At 38.8% G+C, this 24,375-nt stretch overlaps 1 protein-coding gene across 3 annotated transcripts in view; it reads right to left on the bottom strand.

Moving 5' to 3' along the window:
* The window catches only part of SLC9A9 (solute carrier family 9 member A9), a 557,820-nt gene that overhangs the window by 359,919 nt on the left and 173,526 nt on the right, over positions 1–24,375 (bottom strand). For all 3 annotated transcript variants that reach the window (XM_047784062.1, XM_047784054.1, XM_047784070.1), the window contains one exon: positions 17,095–17,200. In XM_047784062.1, the coding sequence (XP_047640018.1) occupies positions 17,095–17,200 (106 nt within the window). The remainder of the gene's footprint in view (positions 1–17,094; positions 17,201–24,375) is intronic.

Genomic DNA, 24,375 nt, shown 5'->3' on the forward strand with positions numbered 1-24,375 from the left:
ATTTTCTCTATTGTTTTTTGAGTCTCTATTTTATTGATTTCTTCTTTGATCTTTATAATTTCCTTCCTTCTGCTGACTTTAGGCCTTTTTTGTTCTTCTTTTCTAATTCATTTAGGTGGAGGGTTAAGTTGTCCATTTGGGATCTTTCTCTTTTTTGAGAAAGGCCTGTATTGCTATAAATTTCCTCTGAGCACTGCTTTTGCAGCATCCCATAGATTTTGAGAGGTTGTGTCTTCATTATCATGTGTTTCAAGGTAGTTTTAATTTCCTTCTTGACTTCCTCATGACCCATTGGTTTTTAGTAGCATGTGTTTAGTCTCATGTAGTAGGTTTTTTCTGTTCTTTTCCCATGGTTGATTTCTAATTTCATGGCATGGTGGTCCGAGAAGATACTTGAGATAATTTCTATGCTCCCAAATTATTGAGATTAGCTTTGTGTCCCAATATGTGGTCGATTCTTGAGAATGTTCCATGAGCATTGAGAAGAATGTGTATTCTGCTTTTTTTGGATGTAGGGTCCTGAAGATATTAATAAGTCTAACTTTTCTATTGTTCCTTTAGGATCTCTGTTGCTTTATTGGTTTTCTGTCTAGAGGATCTGTCCATTGATGTGAGGGGGGTATTAAGGTCTCCTACTATGATTGTATTCTCATCATATCTCCCTTTATGTCTGTTCATATTTGATGTATGTATCTGGTGCTCCTGTATTTGGGGCATATATGTTGACGGATAACATCCTCTCCTTAGATGGATCTCTTAATCATTAAGTAGGTCCTTCTTTGTCTTTCTTTATGTCTTTTGTTTTAAAGTCTATTTTGTCTGATATGAGCGTTGCGACTCCTGCTTTTTGTCATGTGTTGGTGTGAAATATTTTTCCCCACCCTTTCACTTTCAATCTATATGTATCTTTTGTCCTGAGGTGAGTTTCTGTAGGCAGCATATTGAAGGTTTTTGCCCTTTTTATCCACTCAGCCAGTCTGTGTCTTTTGATTGGGGCGTTCAGTCCATTGACATTTAAGGTGATAATTGATAGATGATTATTATTGCCATTTGAACCTCATGTCCAGTTGATTCTATGGTTCTCCATTCTTCCTTTTTTTTTTTTTTTGGTTGGATGGTCTCTGTTATTATCTGCTTGAGTGTATTTTTTTTTCCATTTTTTGCAAATGCAATATTGGTTTTGGCTTGTGGTTGCCCTGTTTTTTAAGTATACTAACCCCTTCCTATATAAGTGTGTGTTAGCCTGATGGTCCTGTAAGTTCAAACACTTCATTACTATATTAAAATTAAGAAGAGAAACATACAAACAAGAAAAACAAAAAGGGTTATTTCCTTCCTAACCATCCCTTGCCCATTTTATGGTTTTGATGACTCTTTTTTATTTTTTCTTTTTAATTTTATTTTGTTTGAGGCCTGTTCATGATTAAATCTGTATGCTGGCTTATTTGAGTGACTGCTCTCTGATTGCAGTTTCCTCAGTCCTAGTTCTTCCTCTTCTTTTTTTTTTCTTTTCTTTTTTCTTCCCTTTCCTTCCTTTGTTGTTTAGAGAAGCCCTTTCAATATTTCCTTTAACCTGGGGTTTTTGTGTTGCTGTATTCTTTAAGTTTTTGTTGGAAAAAATTTTATTTCCCCTTCTATTTTAAATGATATTCTTGCTGGATAGAGTATTCTAGGTTGCATATTTTTTCCTTTTAGCACCTTAGATATCTCTTGCCATTCCCTCCTGGCCTGTAGTGTTTCTGTAGAGAAGTCAGCTGATATTCTTATGGGGGTTCCCTTGTAGGTAACATTCTGTTTTTCTCTTGCTGCCTTTAGGATCCTCTCTTTATCACTAACTTTTGCCATTTTTATTATGATGTGTCTTGGTGTGGGTCTGTTTGGGTTCAGTTTGTTTGGGGCCCTCTGTGCTTCTTGTATCTTGAACCCAGTATCCTTTAGATTTGGGAAGTTTCCAGCGATAATTTCTTCAAATATATTTTCCATCCCCTTATCTTTTTCTACTCCTTGTGGAATTCCTATGATGCATAGATTGGCCTGCTTTATATTATCCCATAGGTCTCTTATATTGCTTTCCAGTTTTTTGATTCGGTTTTCTGTCTGTTGACCGGATTGAGTGATTTCCATTACTCTATCTTCCATATCACTGATTCGTTCTTCTGCATTATTCATTCTGGTTTTTACTGCCCTTAGTTCAGTTTGCATCTCTGCAAATGAATGTTCTAGTTTTTCTTGGCTCCTCCTTATATGTTCTAGTTCCTTTCTGAGGGTATCTGCATTACTGTTCCTATCTTCTCTTAATTCCTTCAGTATTTTCACTATTTCTCTTTTGAACTCCAGGTCTGTCAGACTGCAGAGATCTGTTTCATTGTTGACTGTTTTAGGTGAGTTCTCTTGTTGGTTTGACTGGGGGTGGTTTCTCAGCTTCTTCATCTTGCTTGTTGTTTTCTTTTTCCTGAGGGAGTTGTACTGTCCGTTATCAGGCAGTGTTTGCCTTGTCACTGCTGCGGAATATTTCCTGAGGGCTTGCATTGTTGGTCAATCTTTTTTGAGGCAGTGTGGCATTTCTGGAGTGTTGATGGGGCTAACAGTGTTTCTTTGAAGCAAAGGAGGACTTCCTGAGGGCAGACAGGACTGGGAGGTCCACACCACGATGGTAGCAGATTTCACTTGGTCATGCAGAGCTTGCTCTGGTGTTTTTAGGCTGTGGGGTTCTTGCAGGGGGTTGGCGGTGTTGGGCAGCTGTTCCTCAGGAGTGCAGCACCCCCTGGGGGCTGGAGCAGCTATCTGGGTCACTGAGAACCTAAGAGGCTCTTCCCTAGGGCAGCCCAACTCAGAAGGATGGCCTGAGAATGTAGGCAGATCTTTTCACAGTCTGGCCAAGCTTGTTGCAGCTTTTCTGGGCTGCAGGGGCTCTTCTAGGGGGCTGGTGGTGCTGAGCAGCTATTCCGTGGGAGTGGGGCACCCCCCTAGGGGCTTGGGCGGGTAGCAGGGCCACTGGAAACCCAAGAGGCTCCTCCCCAGGGCAGCCCGACTCAGAAAGACCATCTGAGATCTTTTCCTGGCTTGGCCAGGCTTGTTGCAGCTTTTCTGGGCTGTAGGGGGTCCTGCCTGGAGCTGTCAGTCCTATGCAGCTGATCCACTAGGGCACCCCCTGGGGGCTTGGGCGGGTAGCAGGGCCACTGGAAACCCAAGAGGCTCCTCCCCGGGGCAGCCCGACTCAGAAAGACCGTCTGAGATCTTTTCCCGACTCGGCCAGGCTTGTTGCAGCTTTTCTGGGCTGCAGGGGGTCCTGCCTGGAGCTGTCAGTCCTATGCAGCTGATCCACTAGGGCACCCCCTGGGGGCTTGGGCGGGTAGCAGGGCAGTTGGAAACCGAAGAGGCTCCTCCCCGGGGCAGCCCGACTCAGAAAAACCATCTGGGAATTAGGCAGATCTATTCACTGCCTGGCTAGGCTTGTTCTAGCTTTTCTGGGCTGCAGGCCTTTTCTCGGGGGCTGGTGGTGTTTGGTGCTGCTCTGCGGAAGTGTAGCCCCTCCAAAGGGCAAGCAGGCCTGTGCAGGGACAGCCCCTGCGGTGGTAGGCTTCAGGCAATTGTTGAGGCCAGCCCTCCTGGATGGCAGGCAGCCCCAGGTTCGGCGAGAGCATAGGGGGGTGGTGGGGGTGGGGGAGGGGATGCACTGGGAAGCAGAGCTTTCAGCTAGCTAGCAGGCCTGTAAGCTTGCTGTGGCGTGGGGGGTTTTCTATGGGGACCCACCCCTTCTTCTCTCCCCTCCCCAGCACGGGCGCAGACCAGGCTCTTCTCCCAGGTTCCCTCTGATGCGGCTTTCCACTTCCCCGCCCCTAGAGTATTGCTCCCTTCCTCTGCGACAGCTTTTTTTCCTAGTCTCCCAGGCAGTCTCTGCCCCGTCAAATGGTTTCTAGACTTCCCAAGCAGTTTCTGCTCCGCCCCGCCCCCCCCAGCCCGGGGACTAACCTCTGGAGCCGAGGTCTCGGTGCCCAGCCCCAACAAGGAGTCCCACGGACCATTCCCGGGGACTAACCTCTGGAGGACTCGGTGCCCAGCCCCCACCCAGGTGTCTCAATTTTTGGTGACTGTGCCCATAGTTCAGATGGTCCGTTCGGTTCTTGATCAGCTTTTCTGTACTCCAACTTACTGCTACACTCTTCTCTGCATCTGGAGATTCCTCCGGTTCGTTTGATCTTTCCCCCGTGTAGGTGACTTTCCAGGGTGCGGGATCCCTTTCTCCTCCTCTGCAGTTCCCTTTCGGGAGCGCCCGTCCCCGCTTCAGATTTCACCTTCTCTCACTCTCCTCTTTTCTCCCGTTCTGCCCAGTAATGTCACAAACTTCTTGCCGTTATTGGAGTTTAGGTTCCTCTGCCAGCGATTGGTTGCTGTTCTGTGCGAGTCATTATACTGTAGATGTGCTTTTTTTGTTGTGTTTGTGGAGAGGGCGAGCGTGTCCCTCACTCCTCCGCCATCTTGTCCTCTCTCAAAATTACTTTATGATTTGGATACTACGGGATAATGTCAACAAGGATGTGGTCTGGATTTTATGTGTTTCATTTCATATAAAATTCACGGGGCACTCACTCCACTATCTTTTGAAATGAGAAACTCTTGCTGTAAACCTAAGAAAAACAAACTAAATAGTGAAAGAATTCTTCCTTTTCCCTTCAATACTGACTGCCATTCTGGCAATGAAAAAAACGATGTATTTGAGGACCGCTGGGACAGGAAAATCGCTAAGAGCTCCCAACTTCTTTCCTGTAAACAACCGATGTTTTAAAGCTATTAACACAGGAGCTGGGCATTCAAAGATAGTTCATTTATCATCCAATAGCTGGCAAGCGTGTCAGACATTATAGTCAAGTTCTGAAAAATGGGCCTGAGTTCACCCTCCATGGCTGAACAGCTGCTCTTCCCCAAAGTTTTAATCAGATTCCAGAGCATTACATGCCCAAGTAAGGCAGAGCCGACATAAAACCTGCAATAAGCCTGCCATGTAAATTCATTATGGAGCCCAAGTAATATGAACAGATTATATTCTCCAGGCCAAGAGAGAGCTTTTAATTTAGACCAAAATTATGACTGCATATTGATTTGGCCCCTTGTTCTCTGGATTTTTTTTCTTGGAAAAAAAATTCAGAATTGATCACCTAAAATAAAAAGGCATTTTATTGATTGTTCAGAATGAGAAGTCAAGCTTAAACACACTGGAAAGAAAATATGCCCTCAGGAGAAAAAAAAAAAAAAAAAAAGAAAGAAACTTAACCCAGAGCTCTTGAAATATAAAATTTTGTCTTTTTGTTTAGATATACTTCCTCCTCTCTGAAGTGAGAGCTAAAGCTTCTTTAGACTCAGAAGAAGGAGTGATTAGTCACAGAAGAATTGACAAGAATCACAGAATCAAACACTGCAAGTAACCATCTCAGCTTTATGTAGTGGGGAGAGAGCAAGGTTTAGTTATCCTTAATAAACTTTGAGTAGTTTTAAATCGTCCTCAGTGTTCACATGGATTTGGGGAGCGGTTGCCTACCGCTTCAAAATTCCAAGTTCCAATGGGGGAAAAATACCTTTTGCGTGAAAGATGAAGACAAACATCTGATTCATCAATCTACGCTTCATCTGTTCCCATTCTGACCATACATCCCTCCAGATATTATCTGTCTTTATATGCAGGTCTGCCTACAGAAAAGATTGCGTTTATCATATATGATCTTTGGGGCACTTGAAATCTTGGTGACAGTAATTTCCTGTGGTGAATTAATAAAGTAGATGCTGATTTTGATTTAGCTCCCTAAGTAGCTGGGCTCTAGAAAGAAAATGAGCTAATTGTGCTAGCATGGATATTCTGGCCCGTGGGTCAGTAGTTTCTTGGTGTTTATTACAGTAGCACCCTGGTGTCCTCCTCTGCTTCATGCATATATTGATTGCTTAGTGCAAATTATTCTCTTAATATATGGCTGGTCACCCTAGGCTGAGACTGGAGAACAGCACCAGGTTCTTCAGTGTACAGAGTGAGGCAAAATTTCAAACAGGGCCAAAAGTGAATAAGCTACTATGACTTCGTGATAACATATATAAGAAGACAGAACTACCTCTTTCAACTCTCTCAAAACTGATTTGTTGCTTAGTACATTAGCTCAAAGTCACTCATACACATAAAGAACAATTTTTTTTAAAAGAATCTCCATCATGTAGCGTATCAACAATGGCTGTGGCAGAAAATGTCCCCTGCTTTCCACCTATAGAGATAACCTTTTCCTGGGACTTGGCAAGAACTACACAGATGAATTCCTTGTGTGGATCATGAACCTGACAATAAGAGAATAGGAGGCAATCAGAATAAAGAGTAAGCAAATCCAGGAAGACAATGAGAAAGATGAAGGACAGACTCCAGAGAGAACATAATGGGTCCAACACTTGAGACACTAGAGGTACAAAGGAGAAAGCCTATAATCTTGAGCAGAAAAATGGAAAGATCCCAGGGAAGATGCTTAACCAGCTTCCTAATGTATAGAAATACTTTGTACAGTTTGAAATTATTAAAGACCCCCTAAAGGTTCAAAGCACATATAGTATTTTAGTATTTCTAAACCAAACTGAAAAGGATTATCAGTTGTCAGAGTCTTGCAGGATTTTGAGAAACATTTTGATGAACACGGCTACTTGAGCCAAAATTGGATTGCTTTAAAACAGCTCTTTTGTTGTGTCTCCACTTCCTCTACACACCATCAATTCTCCCTCCGCTATCATTGTGTCCAATATCTTTGAATACCGCAGTAGATAATATAGTGCTTGTTACCTCCATAATGTACCCTTCCCTGTTAATCATCATCATTATTGTCATAGTCATTCCTTATTGGATTTATGATTGACCAAATTCTTTGCTCACCACACTTCGTCTCCCACTCCTTTATGAATTCAGTTTCTCGTTTCTATCATTGATTATCTGAGTGGTAAACTCTGTCTATCTGAAAATGTCTTTATTTCATTCTTTCTCTTGAGTGATATTTTAGTTAAATTAAGAACCTTGTTTGTAGGTTATTTTCCTTCAATACTTGGTACATATTATTCTATTGTCCTCTGGCAGCTTTTATTGCCAATGAGAAAACTGCTGCCATCCAAATGTTTCCCATTGTAAATAATTTATCTTTTCTCTCTGGTTGCTTTTAAGATTTACACTTTGTCTTTGATGAACTCACATTTCATTATAATATATTTGGATGTGGGTTAATTTTAATTTATTCAGCTCTGGACATAATATGTTTCAATTTTTCTATTCAATTATGGAAAATTATCATCCATCATCTCTTCAAGTACTTCCACAAATCAATTCTGCTTTGCATTCTGGGTCATTTGTAAACTTTATCTTCTGGTTAACCAGCTGGATTTAATATAACATTTATCTTATCTGCTTAGCTTTTAATGTCAAATCTACAGTTTTCATTTTGAAACATTCTTTTGTTTCCTATTTTACTATTCTTTCTTAACTATTTTTCTGCTCCTCCATTTATCTCTTTATTCATTTTGCTATGTTCATTTTATAACTTATCTCAAGATTTTGTAATTTTTATTTAGTTCCATAGGGTGCTTGTTCTTCTCATTGTTTTGTTTACCTCCTGGCTTTTATCATAGTGAAGTTATTTCCTTTTGTGGCTTGTAAATTTTTATTACGAATTTATTTTCAGGAAGGATTGATTGTTTTCTACTGTGAGATTTCCATGTGTCTGGATTGAGATAGGATCACTCAGAGAAGTTTAGCATATTTAGAAATAAGCAAAGGGAAATAAGGCTGCCAGGTGTTTCAATTGTTCTAAGACCTTTTAATTCATTGGTTTGTATTTCCTATATCACAACTTCTCAGGCCAGGAATTTTGATGCAAAATCTAAATAGATGAAAAGTTTCTTTGCCATTTCTTAAAGCTGATGGACAGGGTCTGTTGACAAAAGGAGCACTTTGAAACTCCAGGCTTCATTCAAAAACTTTGCTCAAGTTTGTTATTATGAGTGAGTCTACAAGAGACAGGGCTCTGATTTCCCCATGGAAATGGGGCTCCAGCTCCAAAAGTTCTGGGTCTGTATCCTATACAAAAACATGCAGCCACTGACAGTGGTAGCTTGTCACTCTTGCCTTGATTTTTCTCTTTTTTCTCACTTCTAGGGAATCTCTTTTTCTCTTCTTTAAATCGATTCTACATTTAGAAAATATTTTTACCTTTCTAGATAAAGCATTTTCTTAAGTTTGTAAAGGCATAGGGCCTATCTGCTTAATTGCAATTCATTATGTTCTGAATATTCTATTATTGTGAAATATGGTAGCTGTTGTTCTGGGATGCCCTTTGTATTTGTCTTCCAATCACGTCCTTCTAATAATAGATTCCATGCCACTAGCCACAGAGATGGGGCTATCATTCATATCTTGCCAATCACCATGTTTAATTTCCATGGAATACTATGTGATTGGCCTAGAGGTGATCTTCTGATACAAGCAGAGCCAATAGGATTCATTCTCTGTGGCTGATATGAAAGTATTGGGAGATGTAAATATTATTTTGAGCTAGAACAATATAAGCCTGGAAGTGCCATTAGTTACCCTCTCCTGCTTCGTAGTTATCTATCTGTGCAGTTATCTAGCAAAGAATGATGCTAACACTCAGAGGGAATCAGGGCCAAGAAAGAAGAAGAAAGAATAGACAACCACATTTGAATCCCTAAGTCCTGGCATACTCAGAGTCAGCCTAACTCCTCTTAAATAGGCCAGTGAATTCCTTTTGCTTAAGCTAAATTGAATTGTGTTTCTGTCACTTAGATCTGACTTATACATCAATAAATTAAAGTACAATGGAATTGAGAAAAGAAACCATCAACATGGATTTATTTTATTTATTTTTGGTAGATCAGTTTGCAGTGCATGGTTTGGCATGAAGCAAATCGAGTTCTGAGTTCTGAAGCAGCAGTGAATATAAACATCAGATCTAAGCTGACAGACAAAGGATGGAGTCACAGGGTAAAGCCAAGGTCAATTCCCTGTAATCTGAACAGGGACATTTAGCTCTAGGGTGAAGGAGATGCCAGAGTCATAGCCAGGAAACAGGAACCAGGGATCAGGAATGAGAAGGAAAAAAAAAAAAAAAACAACAAAAAAGGCTGCAGCAGCAGGCAGGGGTATAGGCAGCAAATGTTGGGTGTTCTGACTTAAGCTGGAGGTCAGCTGAGCTCCGCCTCCCAGTAGCTTCTTAAAGATGCCAAAACCCATTGCCATTCCTGCTAGGTGGTGCCACCTGGTGTCTAAAAGATGCAGTTGGCATGGAATTGACTGTCAGGACAAGGAGTCCTTAAGCAAAAAAGACAATAACTTTTTTTTTTTTTTTAATTATGTATCCCAGCAGTATCTAGACAGGCATCAAAATAAATGTGTTTTATGCTGATTATGTTTGCAAGGCAGATATCCAAGTGAATTACCCTCAGATAGATGTGTCAAGGAGTTCCTGTCATGGCGCAGCAGAAACAAATCTGACTAGGAACCAAGAGGTTGTGGGTTCGATCCCTGGCCTCGCTCAGTGGGTTAAGGATCTGGCGTTGCTGTGAAGTGTAGGTTAAAGAAGAGGCTCAGATCTGGCGTTGCTGTGGCTGTGGCGTAGGCCAGCAGCTGTAGCTTCAATTAGAACCCTAGTCTGGGAACCTCCATATGCCGTGGGTGAGGCTCTAAAAAGCAAAAAATAAAAATAAAAAAAAGAAGGATGTGTCAAGATATAAGAAATTTGTTTTTAAGTTAATCAGATTCATGAGAAATATTATACTTCCTGGTTGTAATAACAGTTTTGGTTCATTCTCATCAAAAAAAGACACCTTCATATCACCTCTGTGTTTACAGCTATGGGTCAAATGGGGAAGGAAGTAGAGCTAATGAGGATTCCTAATAAGCCTTTTCATATATTTGGAAGAAGCAATATGAAGAATATTAAACATCCATCTCCTGGAATGGATTTTAATGAGAGGTTAGTAAAATGCCCCCACCTGTATTTGAAAGGGTATATTATCTCACTTGTTCGGTAATTCTTTGAGACCCTTCCAGATAATTAGCTTCATGTCATAGGGGATGGAAAAGAGTATAATTTGCCTTCAAGAAGCTTGTACTCTACTTAGAGAAATATTAAGAGAAATAATAGATTTCTTTAGTGATACAGGTTTATAAGCAATTCTCACATAGCTCTTTTCTGGGATGCTTTTTAGAGCAAGGTTTTGTTGCACCTATTAAATCCTGCTAGAGTGATCATTCTCCTATTTCAGTGAGGAGTTGGTTAAGAGCAGGGATGGGTGACTGTGCCCGTCCATCTAGATCACCATCACTTAGCCTAATGCTGGGCACATATAGGTGCTCAGTACATTTTTATTGAATGGCTAGATGACATCTCAAGGTTCCTCTTAGTGACATGGTACTTTGAATCTCACAGCCATCCCATTAATTTCCATGTTAAATTTCCCTTAAGATGCATGGGATATAAGAAATGTGGTCTTTCAAAATGTCACTCACTTTAGGTGCCAAGCATTTGCCAGTATCACGCTTTTAAGCAGCATAACACTTTTATTCAAAGAAAGAAAATGATGCTCCATTTCTCCCTCTCTTTTAATAATGTACATTGAATTTCCTTATAAGCATTTGCTTAACAGAAAATAAAAGCACCTAGTATGTACTTATTATCATCTAAGAGTCGGCTCTTTAATGAGATTTTTATTTTATCTCCAAGAAAATCTGGAGGCATTTGTACAATGTGGAATTATTTCACAAGAAGATGTTTCAGTACAATACTAGCAATATTTCAGTTTTGCAGATAAATGGCTGAGAACACTTAAAATCCTCTTTCTTCTTTTTAATGGGTAGAAAAAATTTTCAGACTTAAACCTTTGTAGAATCTGCACTTAAAAGAATATTGCCAATTATCAAGTATGTTAATGGGGATTCTTTGGACTAGAGTTGATCATAAGTAGTTTAACCTATTTCCAATAAATATATACAAGTAAAAATAAAATAAAAATCACCTGTGGTCCCAGCTAATACTGTGATTTTATAAATAAATTATACTCATAATGTGTTATGATTATACACACATACATGCACACACACACATGAATTTGGCTGTTTTTTTTTTTTAACCAAAATAGATCTTATAGTACACATCATTTAAAATTTTTCTTATTTTCTTTAAAAACATACTGTGAATATTTTCAACGTCAATACATTTTTTTCTATCATCTTTTGGAATGTCTGCACAGGATTTCATGATATTAATATATTAAAGTTTACTCAACCAACTAGTAATTCATTTATGACTTCTTACTAAAATCAATGCACTCATTTCCACAGAGAAATTTTTGCACATGGTCTTCTTAACTGCTTCTTAGGATAAATTTCTAGAAATGAAATAAATGGATGAAAGGATTCACAAATTCCAATGATTTTATAAATATTGCCAAATAAATGGATGAAAGGATTCATAAATTCCAATGATTCTATAAACATTGCCAGTGTGCCTTTGTAAGAGTTCTCTTTTCTCTTTCACCAGTAATGTAGAAAGGTTCCCATTTCCCTGAACTCCAATTTACTCCAAGTATGATTGTTCTTTTTTACTGAAAATTTGAAGATTTGCCAGGCAAAAGATGATACTCCATTGTTGGTTTAATTTGTTTTATGTTGGTTTAATTTGTTCTAGTGAAGCCAATCTTATTTAGTAGAGTATTGCATTTATGTTTCTTCTCTCATTCTTTATATACTTACATCTTTGTTCATTTTTATACTATGCTTAGCTTTTCTTCATTGGTCTTTTATAACAGGAGTAATATCAACAGCTAATATCTAATGTTTATTTGGTGTTAGGAGCCAGGCCTGTTCCAGTTATTTTTTGTTTAATCCTACCCAATGAGGTAAGTGCTATTACCATCCTTACTTTATAAATGATGTGTCTAGAGCACTGAGAGGTTAGGTAATTTACCTCAGGTAACATAATTAGCACATTTGTTGTATTAAAAAGATTAATAACTCATTACATATATTATAAAGACCATTAACCTATCAACATATGCATCAAGGTGCTTTCCTTGGTTTATCCTTTGTCATTTAATTTTGTTTATAGTGACTGCTAGGATTGCTTGACTCTATCACCATTAAATAAACTGGGTTTTCTTTTATTTTAATATTTTATCATATGAAGAGTATGTTAAATAAATATAATTCAAACACATACAAACACTCAAACAGTATGAAAGGATACAAAATAGTTAAATTATCTTTTCCCCCTTTATCAGGGTCCTACATAGCAAAAGTATCTCCTTTTAACCATTTATGTTTTTACTTCTTCTGATGGCTGCCCTATGACTCTAAATACTATGCATATACCTCCCTCCATTTCTTAATTTATCAACTCCACTCATACATACTGATTCCTTACTGTGAGAGATGTAGTATTTTAGGTGACTTGGTCCTGCCTTCTTCAATCTCCTCCTCCAATTAATTTCTAAAAGTAGCATCAGTTTTTGTTGTAAGTACTTGCAATACTTTAAGTAATAGACTTCAACCTCTGGTTCTTGATTTATCTACTTGAGACAGTATGCTTTAACTAAGGGGTTCATTCCTAAAGGGGAAAATCACACATAAAATAGTTATTCTCTCTATTCCTTGGTTCATAAAATGTCATCTCTATGAAGGAATGCTTCACTAGCAGCAGGTCAATCTTGAGTCATTTTAATGAAACCAGAGATACCTGCGTAAGCAGAATGAAAGATATTGATATAAATGACTATATAAATTATAAGTATATGTTTATAAGCATAGATTACATAAATTATATAGATGATAGAGCCTTTCTAAAGATATTGCTTTATTTATTTCCCAAAGTAATTTTGTAATGTATATAGAACAACCATTCTTACACATTAGATATAAGTAAGGAAACAAGTGTGGAAAATTTATGGCCATATAAAGTCACTGTCATGGTCTTTTAGCTTTGCTTTCTGATCAGCATCTACTTTTCCCTTTTTGGGGCATTGTTACTCTGAGGAATAACCCCACCTTTCCCCAGTCTCAGTTTATGTACTTCTAAGTAGAACCAATTACTGCCTTGAATTCATGAAGATGGTGACTGAGACCTGAGACAATAAATGCAGCACATTTCCCTGGCCACAAGTGGATCTGAAATGGCCTCACAATCTATAAGGTGTACTAAGATTTGGGCTGGAGATAATGGGACAAAGATTCTTGCTCTATTTTCCTAAAGAGAGATACAGTCCTGGGAGATGCCAGCAACCATCCTGTGACCAGGTGAGGGAAATAACACTGAAAAAGCCAAGCGAGGAGAGAGTCTAGCTCTTTTCACAGGGTCCTTTCTTGAGGCATTTCTATTCCTGCTGTTCAGTTACATCAGCCAACATAGATCCCCCTTGTGTTTATTCCAGTTTGGGTTGATTTTATGTCAACTGTGATAACTACACAGTTTAATTCTGGTGACTATTCTGACACAAGTTTTTTTGACTTAAATTTAGGGCTCTTTCTACTCTACCATGCTGCCTTTAAAGGTAATGTCTTTCAAGATTTCTTCAATATATCTTTTGTCTTCCTCCATTGCCTATTAAACAATCTTTGGAAATATAAAGCCATAATATGGAATTTATTCATGAACCAATATGCATACATGTTTGGTCATGAAATTCCCTATATACTTGCAATAATAGTATGGATCAGAAAAAAATTTACTTTCAAAGTTTTTTTTAAATAAAGTTGCTTTTATCTTAAGATTAAAATTTCTGCATCACTTTAAGCCTTAGGGACACCTGCTGTGTACAAGAGTTGTGGTCATCAAATTCAATTTTACATTAATTGTCTGAAATTCAGAGCACATTTCACCTAAGAAACAGTATTATAATTAGTTACTTGCTGCTTAGATTAGCACAGAAAAGCAAATTTAATCTAAAACATGACTAAATTACTCTGTATTTGAATGAAAAATACTAGAGCACAGTACTGCCACAAAACTAATAATAATTTTTTAATTAAATAGGCATTTTATTTTATTTATTTAAAAAAAAGTTTTTGAAATACTAAGAGGATGGTTCTTTTTTTTTTCCATGCTTGCATCATGTGGAAGTTCCTAGACCAAGAATTGAACCTGTGCCACAGCAGTGACCCAAGCTGCTGCAGCGACAATGCCAGATCCTTAACCTACTAAACCACAAGGGAACTCCAAGGATGGTGCTTAAACAAGGAGATGTGCTATTGGAAGAAGGGAAGGTAATTGAAAATGTATGGCCATTCCAAAGAGGCTCTGAAGTCATTGCTGAGGCCATAGTGGTTGATGATTTAGGTCCTTTACTATACTTGATTTCACATCAAAATGTATCTTTTCTTTTCCATGGTATAATGAAAGCTCTAATCTCTATTCTTAAAGTTCAAAACCACACAAAGATGGAACACTGAAAAAGGAAAAAATACAAGAGGTTTTCATTTGCTCTTTTAAAGTATAGTTCAAGTGCAAAGACTCTGTCTTCAAAAATTTACTATCTAGAAAGGCAAATATACATGTAAACTCAAGATTGCACTGCTGAGCTGGCAGAGAATTGATGGAGGCACATACAGGAGTGGAGTAGGGACTTAGAATGTGGGCTAGTGGTTCCTGAAGGAGCAAAATGAGATGTGTGGTGAAAGACTTGATTACGCAGAAACAGAAGCTGGGAAGGAGAGAGTTTTGCATGTGTAAAGAAACATGAAGTTATAAGCCAGAGAATTGTGTCTGAGCATGATGCAAAGTTTAGAGGGAAGGAACAGAAAAATGAAGACAAATGTTTGAACTTCTGGTCTGAAAGTCATAAAAAACTTTCAAATAGTGCTCTTTCAAGGGAACTAGAAGATAGCTGGAAGAGACTGTGAGGATGGAGCATTAAAAGGAGAGGAATGCATGTTTAAGTAGATGTATAAAAAGACATTGTCATATGTGCTATAAAAACTAAGTTTAAGAAACAAGTGAGATAAGTGAAGAGTTAAAACACATGGAAAATTGTGCAAGGTGAAAAAAGTAGTTAACAACAGACAGGACTGGTGGACAGAGAGCCCAGAGCCAGGGTAACCTAGGTACAGGTGGCCCTCCTTACACATTCCTGGGTTCCTCATCAAAGGATCCAAGGTGACCTGACTCTGAAGACATGGAACCCTTGGATAGAGAGGGCTGACTGTACTATGCCATTTGATAGAAGGGACATGAGCCCCCATGGGTTTTGGAATCAATAGGGGTCCTGGAACTCATCCCCCATGGATACGGAGGGACAGTCATACATTAACACTCAGTAGAGCTCCTGGAAGGGTATGGTGGAGTTCAAATACATCAGGCAGAAGAGAGAGCCTGCAGATGTGAATGTGTGGAAGTTTCCAGGTCAAGTATTTCTAATTTTGAATTACCTTTATTTTAAAGTTAAAATTCATGGGAGTCACTCTGCACAACACCTGAAATGCCAAAGCTGGGAAGCGCAAGATTTCCACTAGCATGACAAGTGCCTGGTGCCTAGAATGGAAGGGATATCTTGCCATGGTGGTAAACATGTTTTATTAAGACATGCAACACATGAATAGGAGAGTAGAAAAGACACTGCCAGTGATAACCACTTATTGACCTGAGGAAATATTAAATGGACTGTTTCAAATGTATCCCATCTCAGGCTTGTGCTCAACAGCATCAACATTCATCCTTGGAGTCTGCATTTTTAAGGCAAAACTACTGTGAGTGGTGGTACTGAAGTGGAAAGGCCAAACCTTTCCTTGGTTGTAGCTGCATGATTTTTTCCCAAGCTCGTTTGTGCTTTAGTGGTTTTGCTTTGCCTGGCTTTTTAAAACTTGGCAGCTAAGGAAGTGAAAATGAGGGACTCAGCAGATTTCTAAAAATTTTTACTCCAAATGTTCCTTTAATATTAGTATTTCTTGGACAGAGATTCCTGATGTTCCAGTTAATTGTTCTTGATGTTTCTTTAAAAGCATCCTTTAGCATTTGTGAATCTGCTATGGCTTTTGCTCTTATTTTGCACTCACTGATATTTTCCTTTAACGCAGGAAAGGCCCTTCTCAGTAGCCAGGTGAAATATAAATTTATTCAGAGACTCTTTCTTGAAAGTTGCTGAATTCAGTGGTAACTCTGGGGTAGCAGCCTTAAGAAATGTCAGCTGGCAGAACAGAAGAATAGTGGTGTTCTGTTGTTTCCTACTCCCCTCTGTAAGTTCTGACTTTTAAAAATCCTTTTGTACTTCACAATACATTTTCAAATGGATTTGAAGTAATTAACACCCTGGATTGAATCTTGTTGTCACATTTAATTATGGTAGAGCTACCTTCCTTGGGGGTATGTGACAGTTGCCCAAAATGTTGGTCTTAATCTAAAGCAAAGAAGAGACCTCTGACACAGTGAAAGCCACCAAAGTGGCATTTATTAAATATAAACAGTGAGTGTCTAAAGGGTAGGTGAAGAAAGAGCACTGGTTCTCATCTCGAAAACAAAATTCCTCCAGGATGAAGGGAACATTACATTAGCTCTTAGCTGAAGCTCCATCAGTTTTACTTGTCACGTGATGATTTTAAAATGTGGGTGTTCCCTATAACACATTACATTTGCACTGATAAAGGATATTCTGATGCAATTTCTAACTCCAATTTGCCAAACTTATAAAAACAATGGTTTCTGAGTCTATTATCTGGAAAACAACTTAAGGAAAAAAAATCTAAATAATATTGATTTGAAATGCAGAAAGCTTATTTACATGCTTTTAGGAACCCTAGGTGAATCAGCTAAATATACGCACCAAGAAAAAAAAAGTTACCCTCTGCATGGTATCTTGTAATAGCCTGGAAACGCAAAACTTATTAATAGTATTAGAAATTAGGTGCCTAATGAATTGTACCCATTATTGGAGATTTTCTGTAGCAATAGTTCCTTAAAAGCTAGAAACTGCCTATATGTCCATGACATAGAGAAAAGATACTATTAAAGCCATTAGGAATTATCACCAAGTAGAAGCATATTTCACATGGTCAAGAAGCACAGGTAAAGCTCTGGTACTTACTATGTGAGGACTATGGCAACTGCGTCATTCAACACACTCTCCCCAAACAAGAGTGTGTATAGGTCGGGGTCAACATGCAGTTCATGGAAGATGGCCAACACTGTCACTAGGGAAGAAAAACACAAATATGCAGAGTTAGCTGGGACATAGCTATGGACTTGTCCTTGGTTGTGGTCATCTCTATAAAGCACTCATTAACTGCTCATCTTCTCAAATCTATCACTATACACACATAAAACCTTTAATCAAAACAATCTGATTGATCACTCCCCTGTTTAGAGATTTCTCTGGGCTCCCCAGAAAGTTTGAGCTCCTTGGTACAAGTCTTCCATAATCCACAAACCATTTACCTTCAAGCATCTTTGTATGTATCCCCTGCTCACACTTTGCTGTCTCCCTCAAGCCACACTGAATTTGTCATAATTTCTCAAGCACATAATGTCATTTTTTAAATTACCTTTGCAGTTTGGTTCACTTTACCAGGGCAGCTATTTCTTTCCCATCTAAGTCCTACTATGCCCCTCCTTCCTTAAATATGCAAACACACACACACACACACACACACAAGCTTCTTTCTACAAAAAAACCACTTTATTTAATTTTTAAAACCCTTTTAAATGCTCCCCCCCCAACCCTCTGATCCCTTAGCAGAGACCTGGCTCACTTCTTTTTGATTTCAGAATTTAGATCAAATCCCAGAAGAGACTGTGAGCTCTTGGCAAATGCTCAATAAGTGTTTGATGTGTGAATGACTAAGTGAATGAATGAATAAACGAATGCCATTGCAGTGGCTTACTCCTGTGAAAGGAGAGGTGGTTGGCACCTGGCTCACATTCTTTTAAAGTCACAGTCATGTATAAAGATGGACTCAGTATTCCTAAGGATTCATTTTTGGCAGTCTGCTGCATGGTTACTATATACCACATACTTGTATGAAGCCTCTGGGAGTGCACCAGGGCAGTAAATAATCACACACTGATGAACTGTGTTCATCAAAACTATTCAGTATCTTGATATTTGAAACAGTCATGCAAAGTGTGAACAGCAGTCATTAGGATAATGATCCATTGAGTTGATTGCCAAAGGGGAAAAGAGGGAGGTTGAAAATGATACTCATGGTAAATTTTTGAGGCAGAGTGGGCATTTTCATTTCTGTTCTTTCCTTTCCTATTTCATGAACTGAGAGTTTAGTAACTGTTGTAAAAAGAGTGCTGGGGGGAGAAAAAGCCAAGTTGGAATGTTTTGGAAGTAGGGTCAAAAAGTTTGTATATTTACAAAGTTATGCAACTATCACCACTATCTATTTCCAGAACATTTTCCAGAACCCAAAAAGAAACCTTGTACCCATCAAGCAGTCACTCCCCATTTCTACCTCCTCCAGCCCCTGACAAACACTAATCTACTTTCTGTCTCTATGAATTTGCATATTTGAATGTTTAATATAAATTAAATCATACAGTATATGACCTTCTGTGTATGACTTCTTCACTTAGCGTAATGATTTCAAGATTCATTCATGTTGTAGCATATATCAATACTTCAATCCTTTTTGTGATTGGATGATATTCCATTATATGGGTATACTACAGTTAGTTTATCCATTTGTCAATTGATGTGCATTTGGGTACTTTTCACATTTTGGCTATGATGGATAATGCTGCTATAAACATTTCTGTTTAGGGTTTTGTATAAACATAGGTTGCGTTAATTTCAGGTGTACAGTAAAGTCATTCAGTTATACATAAAAAAGAAGTTTGGCACTTGTCCTGCTGTAATAGAAGGGTTTTAGTCAGACAGTGATGCAGTCTTATTTAAACTCTGGAAATAAAGTGCAGGCAGCAGGGCAGAGGGTGGAATGGACATGTGGCTGGAGCCTTCCCCAAATGTTTTGGCAAGAGATGAGTTGTCCCACGACAGGAAAAGTCCTAGACTCAGGCTCCTAGACTCTTGTACATCCTGCTCTGCTCTAAACATCCACTACCTTGTGTTCTGATAGGTCAGTGACCACAGTGCTTTGTACTTATTTGCTGGTTTTCATCTTCCTTGTGTGTCACTCACCCTTAGTATGGCACTAGAATTTGGTAAGCCTTTAGTGAGTGAATGAATAAAAGATAATGGCAGTGAGGATAGAGCAGAGGTGATAATACCCACAAGATATTTGGGATGGAAAATTGTTGGGCCTTGGTGCTTGGGAGACAGCAAAAAATGACCTGGGTTTTAATTTTGGGCAGTTGGTAGATGCGCTGCATAAGAGAAACTAGTTTGCAGATGGGGGGATTTTGTAAGTTTGTTTTTTGACATGTCGACTTAAAGAGCCAGGTGGAATTTCAAGTGAAAAGTTTAATAAGAAAACTGGAAGCAAAAGGCTGAAACTATATAGAGTTAAAGCAGAAGAAAGAATTTATTGGTTAGAAGCATGCAGAGGAACATAAAGCCCCAAGAGTGGCTTAGATTGCCTGGGAAAAGTACATAGAAAGAGAAGAGAGATCATGAAAGATCCTTGAAGAACACACTTACAGCTAAGGTGGAAGCGGAGAAAAAGAAGCATGAAATACACATGTGGTATATTTGCCAAACCTGACCTCAAGCATGAACAAATAGGCTGAAGACTATATCCGTCATGAATAGATTTTTACTTACTAAATTTTTTTTTTTACTTACTAAAAATTATCCTAGGGAAAGGAGTATTGAACTCAACTAGCTTTGGGGTAAAGAGACAACAGATACAAAAGTCATGAATTGGCATGACATTTAGCCATGTCCCATTTTGCTAGGCATAGAGTCAATTTCATTATTTTAACTAAACAGATCCTTAATCATGATAGGTGGAATGGCAGAGATGTATTCTCTACCTGTGTGTAGCTGTTTACATTTGCCACCATCCACAGCCTTTGCAGGTGGTAGTGGGAGGAGGCCAATAATTACCTCTGCTCAGTAACCTCTTGTTCTTGCTTGAATAGAGTCAAGACCCTGCATCTAATCAAAACAAAGAGGCTTCGATTGGGGATTTCAACTAACAACATTTTTCTTTTGCTAGGATCTTGTGTAATAAAAGTAAAGTTATTCTTAAATTAGAAAATTCTATCATGGAAGCTCTATTGCATATTGACTTTAGTCTCTGCAGATGTTTATTTGCATTTCCAAGATTTGAAGATGACTTGCAGCTTGTCTGTAATCCCAGACAGGTTTCCTAGGCCATGAATAGGGAGGTAAGTCTCTGGGCTTCTTTCCCCACTTCCCCAGTTGCTAAGTTCACCCTGTGCTGGGATGGACTCTGTGTCTCCAGTGTGAGCTTTGAGCCTCTGGAGGGAAAGACTTTTAATTGAATATCCAGTGCTGTTCCAAACTGCTCTGACATTCCCATAATTCCTTTTACACAAAGAACTGAACTCTACTTCATAAATGCTATCCCACACAAAGAGAGAAAGCTATTACTTTGTGCATTCCTATCTACCCTGTGAAGAAATGGAACAGCTTCCAAATAAGGCCAGGCAGTGTGTCCTACAAGAGGGAGTATTTGCTGGGACCACAAATGACTTGAATAGGTGAGTCAGGAAATTAGCCACCCACTCACTGCTAAGCTTAGAGCTTAAAAAAAAAAAAAACCTTCATTTAATTAGCTTGCTGGCAGGGCTCAATCTCACATACAATGTCCAAGACTCTCTGTGGCCCTCTCCCAGCAGAGAATTTCTTAGAACAGCTGTGTACATGCTCACACGTCTCTGCTTGCACCTTGCTGGGTTTTAAGGAAAACCCAGGCTGGAGGCTGGGCTGAAAAGCAATGCCTAGTTAGACAGTATGAAGAGAACATTCCAGACCTCGTGTAGATAGGAAGGGGAGAAGACACAAACCAGTTTCTTTCTTTTCTTTTTAGGGCCACACCCACGGCACATGGAGGTTCCCAGGGATAGGGTCTATTTGGAGCTACAGCTGCTGGTCTACACCACAGTCACAGCAAAGCCAGATAGGAACTGCATCTGCAACCACAGCTCACAGCAACGCTGGATCCTTAACCCACTGAGTGAGGCCAGGGATCAAACCTGCATTCTCAGGATACTAGTCAGATTTGTTTCCACTGAGCTACAGTGGAAACTCCCCAAACCAATTTCTTAAGCCTATGATTTTATCAGGGGAATTAGTCATTTTTGACTTTGTCATATTTTAGCTATACTCATTGCTTAGTGGCAGATTCTAATGCTCCGCCTGGGGCTTGGGGTTGCTTCCCCACACAGCCCCTTCCAATCTGACTTTTTAGCTGGAGAAAAATCCAATTTGTCTCCCAAACTGGTAGTAAGGAATATAAGTGCATATAACCTTATCCTCAAATACACACACACACACACACACACACACACACACAACTACCCCCAGGTAAAGTGATGGATGGCTAAGAAATGCCATTGAATCACTGGAGATATCTGAGAAAATAGTTGCAGCAGTCAAACAGCAAGGGGTTGTGGGGGGAATGAATGAGGCAGTGGTGTGGATGGCACTTCTGAGAAGCTGGTGATAGAGGAAAACCTATGGAGTTTAGAACCAAGTGAGGCTTTCTCCTTGATTTCTACTATTTACAGGTTGGGCAGAATAAGCAGAAAGAGAAGGTGAAGACAGAGGAAAAAGAAAGGAACCTCATTATAGCATCGAAAACTAATATTTTCTCATTTCAGATGGAAAAACCATACCTGGAGATAAAAATTCAGATAACTGCCTGATCCCATCAGTATCTCAATGTGTTGACTCCTAAATAATGCTTTGCCTTTTTTTTTTTTTTTTTTTTTTTTTTTTTGTTTACTGCTAGCTGTTAAACTGACCATTTTCCTAATGCTCTTTCAGTCTTTCAGTCACAGCTAAGTCTTCAGGGTGATTTAGTGACAGTCCCTTCACTAGAATCTCCATTAGAAGCTCTCTGACTCATATTTTCTTGGTGTTTTACAATGAATTTAAATTTCAAATGATATTTTAATGCAGTAGCTCTCGGCAACCTGGCACAAGATCTGCCTAGGTCTATGGACAACACCACACAATAGTTCCTACCCCTGTTGCTCTAAGTTGCCACTCAGTCTTGTAAAAATGCTGGCTCTTCCTGGAGAATGCTCTCTGTGGTTTTCTGTGCAAATCAGTATGTATGACACTTGTCCCCGACACAGGGAGAATCAAAAATGTCCCTGGCTTGTGAAGCTGAATCGTGTCAGGTCTGACAGTTGGAGAACTCGGGGATTCTCATAAACAAGATAGCATTTTTCCATTTCTAAGAATGATTATTGGGGAAAAATTGGGATTTTTTTTTCTAGTAATTCCTGTATAAGAAACTCTCCAGTAACTTGTTCTACTTCTCTGAAATATTGTGCAGAGTGAGATTTCAAGGAAAACCTTCCAAAATAGTTGTGGTATCCTAGTACAAGCTGGAATACTTGAATTATTTTGAGCCTATACCTTCTCAGTGAAGACTTGGCAGCAGAAGCAGTACGTGTATTGGTTTTGCCAGTCAAGCTTTGCCAATCATATCCTAGAAATACAACTAGAAAAATTAACCCTTCTGAAATAGGTCAAAGAAAACAATGCCAAATCTAGAAAGCTAACCACTGGATATTACTTTGTTGTGGCATTCTAAATTATAAGTTATATAAACCATCATGAATGATTTAGCCCTAAACATTGCAATTTTATTTTGGCCATCAGGATTAGGTGTCATTTTGGTACAGAGTTAGTAGTGGAGAAAATGCTATATGCAAGCACACTATTGCAGCCCTCTTCACCAGGGTCCTTGGGAGAAACAACACCTAGTGCCCCATGGCAATGGTTTCAAAGCATGGTCCAAGGGCCCCGGGAGTTCCTGAGACCTCTCCAGGGAGATGCCCAAAGTCAAAATCATTTTCAGAAAGATATGACAATGTTACTTGCATTTTTCATTCTTATGATTTCATCTGTGCACAGTGGAATTTTCCAGAGGCTATATGGTATGTGCTAGAGCACTTGAACACAGAAGCAGATGTGAGGATCAGCTGTCTGCTACTATACCACAGATTAAGAACATTTGCAAAGATGTCACTCTTCTCGATAATTTTTTTTTTGTTTTGGAAATAAATTTGTTTTTTGTAAAAGTGTGTCATTTAATATGTGAATGGTTTATGATGATTATTTTAAATAGCTCAATGAAAACATGTTAAAAAGTTAAGTTCTAACATGATAAGTATTGATAAATATAACACTCATAAACAAAAAAACTCCTTAAGGTTTTTCCAAATTTGGAATAATTATAAAGGAACTATGACACCAAAAAGCTTGAAAACCATTGCCCCAAGGCATTTGTTGTATGCCTTTACAACAAATGTATATTAATTTATTCAAAGTTTGTGAATTAATTTACATCCTAGGCAGCCAGAATGATAGTAGATAAGCCTCATCTTTGAGACAGATGAGAAAATAGTTCCTTAAATCATTTTCTGTAGAACTTAATTCCCTTGTTGGATTCCTGTTGAGAAAGCCTCCCTATATCTTAATATCTTTTGCCACACAATAACCAGCTGATTCTGTTGGCACACATGTAGAGGATTTCTAATAACTCTTATGTGAGTAAAATTATTCTTTTCGCATTAATTCAACCAGCAAATTTCTGGAATCATATTTCTGTCATTAGCATTTCTGTCTGTTTAAATCCTTTTTGGAATGTAAGTGATTGGTGGCAGAAATTATTTCTTCAATTATATGGTTACAGAATAAAAACACTTGACAATTACACATCTTTTTCCTTGACTTCAAACATGGCTGAATGGTGTTCCAGAATAATCTACTTCCTCTTCTGCTTTAAAACCAGAAGTACAGTCCTTAGCAGTAACTGAGAATATAAAAAGGTAATCAGAAGATCATGAGGTCTAGCATTAAGAAAAGAAAAATAAGGGTTCCCTTGTAGCACAGTGGGCTAAAGATCCAGTGCTGTCACTGCAATGGCTTAGGTCACTGCTGTGGCACAGGTTTGATCTCTGGCCCAGGAACTTCTGCACACCGTGAGAACAGCAAAAAGAAAGCAAACGAAAAAGAAATAAGATGTATAAAGATTAGCAGCATTGAGAACTATGTCTAGATACTCATATTGCAACAGAAAAATGGGTGGGGGAAAAATGTATACATGTAAGAATAACTTGATCCCCATGCTGTACAGTGGGGGAAAAAAAATGTATAAAGATTAGAAAGGGATCAAAAAGATATTATGTTCCATCCCACGTTGCTGTGCCTGTGGTGTAGGCTGGCAGCTACCCTAGCCTGAGAACCTCCATATGCCTC

The sequence above is a fragment of the Phacochoerus africanus genome, chromosome 1, assembly GCF_016906955.1.
Source record: "Phacochoerus africanus isolate WHEZ1 chromosome 1, ROS_Pafr_v1, whole genome shotgun sequence".
Classification (NCBI taxonomy): Eukaryota; Metazoa; Chordata; class Mammalia; order Artiodactyla; family Suidae; genus Phacochoerus; species Phacochoerus africanus.